The sequence below is a fragment of the Daucus carota genome, chromosome 2 (assembly GCF_001625215.2).
Source record: "Daucus carota subsp. sativus chromosome 2, DH1 v3.0, whole genome shotgun sequence".
In the NCBI taxonomy this organism is placed as follows: Eukaryota; Viridiplantae; Streptophyta; class Magnoliopsida; order Apiales; family Apiaceae; genus Daucus; species Daucus carota.
Window position 1 is genome coordinate 58,158,766 of NC_030382.2, and position 6,985 is coordinate 58,165,750.

Below are 6,985 nucleotides of genomic sequence, written 5' to 3' on the forward strand. Positions count from 1 at the left end.
AGCAAGTTATCTACGAATTCCATGACTCGACCCAAAAGAGAAGATCGAAAAGGCCAAGTCAGCACATTACAAAATTACTGGCTATCCAGCAAGGAATCGGTTCCACCATGTAAAAGCATCGGTTATCTGCTAGCAATAATACTTTTCGATAATGTTATCTTGGCAAAAGCATAATATGCCTATTGGCCCATTAACAGAGTAATTGGCTTCTTTAGAAAAGATAAAGCTCTGTACATTGAGAATTGCAAGAATGATCACTGAAAAGTACCCACCATTCAAGTTCAAATATAGAATCGAATAACAGTAGAATCCACGTCATTCTGTACATATTTCTGTATTTATTTCTATGAACCTAGAATTACTCTTCAAATATTCCTTCAAACCCCACAAAACCAAAACACCGAAAACAGAATGAATGAAACACAATTCTTGAAGAAGAAACAAAAGAATGTCGACAAGCCTTCCTCAATACTCCTCTTCAAGACTCTATTCGCTCCTGTTTCTCTTTTTTCGACTTCTTCAAGTTAAGGCCAACATGTTTATGTATGCAGGCTGCTCTCAGGAAAAATTCCAACCAAACTCGCCTTTCGAGACAAACTTCAATTCCTTACTCTCGTCAATAGTCACTTCATCTTCTCATGATATGTACAACATTTTTGCCCTTGGTAATGACACGTCTATCTCAACGGACTCCGCTATTTACGGACTCTACCAATGTAGAGGTGATCAGAAGCTGATTGATTGTTCAAAATGTATTAAAAGCGCGGTTAGTCAGGTAGGCTTAGTGTGTCCATACGCATACGGAGCTAGTTTACAACTAGATACTTGTTTAGTTAGATACGAACATTTTAATTTTTTCGGGAAACTTGATACGAGCCTTAGGTTTAGGAAGTGTAGTAGAAGTGTTAGCAACGATGTCGAGTTTTTTAGGCGTAGAGATGATGTTCTTGCTGACCTGCAACGAGCTGCTGGTTTCCGGGTCAGTACTTCCGGTTTAGTTGAAGGATTGGCGCAGTGTTCGGGTGATACGAGTGCTTCGGATTGTGCTTATTGTTTGTCAGATGCTGTAGGCAAGCTGAAAAGCTTGTGTGGATCCGCGGAGGCAGCTGATGTGTTCTTGGCTCAGTGTTATGCTAGATACTGGGCTTCGGGGTACTACGATTCATCGCCAAGTACGTGATGTCGTGCAACATTTCGACAAGTATCCCCTAAATTTATTTATTCTTGCATTTTTTTATCATTCTAAATTTTGCAAAATTATAGAAGTGCCCTCACAAAATTTAAAAACAAGGTGTTTTCCAAAAAATTGTTTGGTGTCTACTCAAAATTTGAATCCTAGATCCGCCTCTGACTATACTGACAGCTACTAACTCTGGATGTTATGATTGTGTAGGTTCTAACAGTGATGATGTGGGAAAAACAGTCGCGATTATTGTGGGAGTAGTCGCTGGAATAGCGGTTGTCATTGTTCTTCTCTCGTTTTGTCGAAAAGCATGTTACTAATTGATCTGCAAATAACTGATTGTTCCAACTTAACACCAACAGAATCAGTTCTGTAGTAAGTTCCTCTCTTTTGTAGTTGTATTGTTCATTTTTTTACATATACAGTGAACGTGCTGTACTTAACCACAATCAGGGTGGAACCAGGGAGGCTAACACATGCTGAAGTTACGACTGAACATGGAAATTTGATTAGTTTTTTTTTTCTCTATCATGTCTTGTTTCTATAATTCGGTAATCTTTTCATTGGAGTTCGGCTAATCTGAAATCATCAGTGTAATTGACTTTTAAGATCTTTAACAAATGTTGGATCGGGTGCCTTATTATATGTCGTCCACCACCTCTGAATCATTCAGAATTTGATCGTAAACTAATAAGTACAATCTAAAATGAATGATGCACGGAACTGAATCATCGAAAGCGATATAGCATAAAGTGGCCTCCATTACATAAAGTAAAAGATAATTATCTCTTTTAACTTCTATCTATCTTTCATTGGCTTCAAAAGTTTTGCAGATTGTTAAGATAAAGTTAAAGAATTTAGTTATGAATAACTTGACACAATCGAATATACGAGAGTTGGCAAGTATACGAGAGTTTATTTCTTGACCTCCCAATACTAAAATCTTGGTTCCGTCCCGGCAGGTCACGCATTCTTCATAAAAACTATGCCTGCATTATAAACACGAAACTTTTGATATGCATTAAGAGTGGACCTTAAGATCGCGTATATCCATAATATTATTAACGTGATACATATATGTTCTTCAATTTTCAATTGTTAATCATACAGGCTGCTGACTTCTTCTAATTTCTTATGTACATATGTCCAGGTTGTTCATGGATTTCATGTAATTTCTAAATGTGATTTTAATCATCTTTAACAACCAAATTAAAAGGAGTACGTTGTACCTCTTTTGGCGGTTGATCATTATCTCGGAGGCACATTATTATGGAGGATCTATATATATTTTCCAAAGTTCGACCAAACACAGTCAAATTTAGCTAAATTCGACCAAATTTTTTCAGTCAAATTTACCCGTTTTTGTAGCAGTGAAACTTCTTTCAAAATAACACTGATAGACAAGTCTTAGTGTCTTACGGAGACAAGGCAACATTATATTATTTGGCACTATTGTGTCGCATGCAAATACGCCATTGTGATGCATTCAAGCGTTGAAAGCTTGAAGCTACCTGAATAATCAAATGGAAATAGCTAGTCTATTGCCCCATGAGTTGTTATTAAAGATAAAGGCAACATCAAATGAACACACTGCAGTTTTATATGTCTTACGTAATTAAACTGTATCTGAAGACTGAACTTGATCAGATAATTATCTGGTGACAAAAATTTATCGTCTGTCATTTATGGTTTAGTTCGATCCTTACTTGCCTTCAGCATTTATCAAACAACATCATTAGAAATTATATCTAATCACAACATTGTTGAAGAGAAAAAATTTGGTCTTTTATTCATTACATATCTTTACAATTGTGGATTTTACACATATTGAATGCCCTTTATATTATAAACACCGAACATATAGTTTCAGAACAATACTGTGAGTTATACACGAACACTATGGATTCAGAAAAAATTAACATGATTGATGATATTTACTAATTAAAGTCCAGAAGTGAAGGGAACGTTTGTTTTAGGCAACCAAGAACTCCCAGCAATAAAATTCCCCACCGTGAAATCCGAAACCGAAGCTGCAGTAGTAAGAACATGATATCCTCCCCATTTAACCCTTCCTCCAGTTGCTGCACCTGCTCCAGTGTTCGCGTATTCGCCATAATACAACGTTTTCAAGGCAAAATTCCCGCTCCATTCCATCCAGCCTTCGGGCTTAATAAATCCATCGAGAAATGTTTTCATAAAAATTGTGCGCGAATATGCTTTCCAAGGCCTACCAAGATAGTTCTTAGTCGAACTCAGAACAGGCTTGAGTTCATCAGCTGGTGTGACCCTGCAGTTATGGATAATAATTCCAGTGTTCTGATTCGGATCGGTTCGGCCTTGAGCCGTTATAGTGTTGGTACCTGCTGGAGGTTTTCGGGGCCTGATGTTACAATTCTGAATAACGACAGCCGCGTTCCCGAAAATAAAATCGACAGTTCCGTATATGTCGCATTCTCTATAAAACTGGCGATCAGAGTGAACGTAGAGAGTGTCTTGATACCCTTCAAAGCTACATTGGTAAAAGACCGAGAGATCGGAGCCGGACCGGAGTGCCACGGCTTGGTGATTCTTCCCTCCTGCCGTGTTTCTGACTGTGAAGCCTCTACCGATAAATCCGTCTCCGACAACAGCTGCATACAATGGAGGGTGTCAGCAAGTACTCAAGTTGATTAGTATCTTATTAAGAAAAATAAAACATAATTATGATTAAACAAGTTGTTTATTATCGCAGTCAACAAAGCTTATCGCCAAATGTTCTTGTTTAAGCATATACTTATTGACCCGGCAAGCTTACTGATTCACTGTTCGAAGAATATATTTAACTGAATAGACTAAACATAAACATGCTTGTCCTAATTTCAATGAGTAGCAATGAATAACTAATAAAAACTGTCACGTTGATAGCGTCACTAATTAATTAATCTATCTCGTTAATTGCTTCTTAGATTGGTACGGCAAACTAATTAAACTAGTTTTTCTCTTACCAACGAGCAGCTTTGCGGCTTGCAGCTCAAACAAGTGCTGTTTTTAAAAACTGAACAAGATCTTTGTTAGGTGTTATAACTCACAGCACAGGACATGACCGATAGTCTAAATCACCATTAAGAGTAGCACTACGTGCACAAATTGACAATTAATATGTGATATCTAATTGATATTATTTATGTGAATATAGAGGAGCTCCTCCCATCAAAACTTAACCTATGTCATTTTGTGAAAAAATTTATATTCGATTTTATGTCAACAGTAATTTTCCCTTGATTAATCTTTGAAAATTATGATACAAATTTTTATTACTAAATCGAGAACCGGAAAGAAAAGGTTAAGAAAACATACCGAGAGTGGCGGAGGCGAAGGTGGTGCTTCCTCCTCCTACACTTTTGCTTCCAGTTAGTATCGTTTTCCCAATCCCATCGCCAACAATCATGATATTCTTAGCCTTGATCTCAATCTTCTCATTATAAACACCTGCTTTCACATATATCACAAACCTTCCGCTACTACTCTTAGCAGCCGCAACCGCCGCCGCCACCGTCTTATAGTTCCCCGACCCATCCTGCGCCACCACAACATTCGCCTTCGGGGTCGACGTCTGCAGAAGCTTCCGGTCCCCCGGAGTAACCCACGTCGGGAACTTCCCCTTGTAGCTCGCCTTCTTATACACCCCTTTGTTCATCGCTAGAGTGTTGCTAATTAATTTAGACACATTGTTTTGCATCAAGGGTAGTAGGTTATCACTTACCCCTAGCTCAAGAAACCCGGCCCGACACGTCTCGAGATTCGTCAGCGCAGAGCTGAGGAACGTCTGCGCGTCCTCTTGGCTGCATGGGCTGATGGTCTTGTTGAGTTTGCGGATGGTGGAGTCGTACAACTCGAGACAATCATCCCATGCAGCCTTTTCGAGCTTATTGCGACACTTCGTGCCTAAACTCTTCGTGTTGAGATTCGCATGCATGGCTCGGTCCAGGGCCAGCTTTATCGACACTTTGAGAAAATCGGGATCATTTAACATCGGACCGTAATTCGGGCTGTTGCTCAAGAAATACTCGCATGGTTGCGGATTCGGTGTTTTACTACACTTTAGTTTAACCTCACTGAATGAGTAGCTAAAAACAGCGGGACCGTGAAAAAGAAATAAAAATAAAATAAAACTGGCGAACAAACGAAAATTCATAATTTTAATTAAATAACAGGTTTAAGTAACGGATTTACTAGAGAGCAGAATGAGCTTAGGGTTTTGTGATGATTTTCGAATGAGATTTTTGGTAACGAATTAGCGGGTATATATAGTGATTCGAAACCGAGGGCGGGGGAATTATAAATGGGCGAATGGATGTGATGTGATGTTCTACCTTCTTATTTCGAAACTTATTGCTTATTCAAATTAGTTGAGCATTTGCTTGTTAGAGAATAAAATCTCGCTATGTCTTCGGGGATTATTTATTTAGTTCAAAGTTTGAACATCAAAATTACAGGTTAATTAAGTCATTTATCTTTAGCTGATATATTATTCGGAGGGTTTGACCGATCAAGGAATTCGAGGTAAGCACGAAACGCGTACTGACGTACATAATCGGATCATTTATTTAATTAAATATATTGAAGGTGTTCTTCGCCCACAAACACAAAGACGTGTGTGTGCTTTATATAGTATCTGGTTTGTATTGATGAGAAGATCGGATAGGACTTGGCTGGTAAGCAGATATGATTTAAACATGAATTCTGTTATCCAGTAGTATTGGACATTATTTATAAAAAATTTCAAAAAAGATAAATAGATAAATTAGAGATGTTCAAATTTATTTATGTTTTTACAAAACATTACCATTTTACGTATTTGCTTTTATAAATTATAATTTAAATAATTCTGAAGAGAGAAAGAAAAAAGACAAGTCGAGCATAAATTTATACAGACTTTAAACTTTTGTTAAATATTATGATTTATCAAAAGATGATTTAAATATATGCAAATTTATAGAAGAATAACCGGCACGTTTAGAAATTCATTGACTTTTATAAATCTTTCAGAAAGAAAACTCACGTAGTTAATTTCCTGGTGAGACCCCAGCTAACGGGACCTGGCTTATATTGTCGATTTTGACTTGTAAATATTAGCGTGTCTATTGAGTAGCTCATGGTTTAGGACGAGCTGGTAGAAAAGCTCAAGGACTTTTCGCTTTTGAAATTAGGTTTCCTTTTTATAATAAAAGGTTTAAATTTGGTTATTGAAATTAAGTTAAAATTTAGGTTCTAATAATATCTAAATAGAAAAATTATTTTCTCTATCCTTGCGGCATTAGAATATCTAATTTAATTTTAAATCCTTAATATTTTAAAGAAATTATAATTAGTATAAGTAGATGTAAAAGTGGGATGAAATTATATTTTAAGGTAATCAAATTAGAGTGGTATGAGATTAAGGTGTTATTTCTCGTGTTGTGGATTTGGTTGAGTGTGTAAATGAATTTGTTTAATTTTAAATATTATTATATTATTGAGATAACTAAATTATTTTATTAGATAAAACTTATAAATTCTTTTAAGTTTTGTAATAAACTTATTTATACACATATATATTTTTTGTTTTTATTAATATTATCTCAAATAGTATCAACAATTATACCTATATCACCATCTCAGGTCTATCTCTTTTTCTGAATTTCAAAAATAAAAAAATCCTACCAAAGAACTATATGAGTTTGATTAATTCATACTCATAGCTTATTCTTATACCACTCCCATCAAATGACCCGTGAACTTGTTACAGGCGGAAAAATTATAATATTTTTATTGTGGCAGTTG

General features: G+C 36.2%; 2 protein-coding genes across 3 annotated transcripts; one reads left to right on the forward strand and one right to left on the reverse strand.

Annotated features, from left to right (window-relative positions):
• Positions 1-308: 308 nt before the first annotated feature.
• LOC108208145 (plasmodesmata-located protein 8) lies at positions 309-1,826 on the forward strand. 2 transcript variants are annotated; one of them, XM_017378637.2, is made up of 2 exons: positions 309-1,201; positions 1,394-1,826. In XM_017378637.2, exon 1 carries the CDS (start codon positions 449-451, stop codon positions 1,178-1,180), a length of 732 nt encoding a protein of 243 aa, XP_017234126.1. In that variant the 5' UTR covers positions 309-448; the 3' UTR covers positions 1,181-1,201; positions 1,394-1,826. The 2 variants fall into 2 exon arrangements, with proteins under 2 accessions (XP_017234126.1, XP_017234125.1); XM_017378636.2 differs by having other exon boundaries at positions 319-1,172.
• A 1,117-nt stretch (positions 1,827-2,943) lies between these two features.
• On the reverse strand, positions 2,944-5,453 carry LOC108209740 (pectinesterase 2). Its single transcript, XM_017380817.2, has 2 exons — positions 4,520-5,453; positions 2,944-3,813 (listed from the first exon to the last, which is right to left on the reverse strand). The coding sequence occupies exons 1-2, from the start codon at positions 5,355-5,357 to the stop codon at positions 3,125-3,127; spliced, it is 1,527 nt and encodes a 508-aa protein (XP_017236306.1). The 5' UTR covers positions 5,358-5,453; the 3' UTR covers positions 2,944-3,124.
• Positions 5,454-6,985: the final 1,532 nt, after the last annotated feature.

Bases quoted from the DNA above. Each gene is read 5' to 3' on its own strand.
- LOC108209740 (XM_017380817.2), bottom strand. From the start codon at position 5,357: ATGAATTTTCGTTTGTTCGCCAGTTTTATTTTATTTTTATTTCTTTTT. The intron at 3,814-4,519 runs GTATGTTTTCTT...CATTGTATGCAG, and splicing joins CTTCGCCTCCGCCACTCTCG to CTGTTGTCGGAGACGGATTT.
- LOC108208145 (XM_017378636.2), top strand. From the start codon at position 449: ATGTCGACAAGCCTTCCTCAATACTCCTCTTCAAGACTCTATTCGCTC. The intron at 1,173-1,393 runs GTACGTGATGTC...ATGATTGTGTAG, and splicing joins GTACTACGATTCATCGCCAA to GTTCTAACAGTGATGATGTG.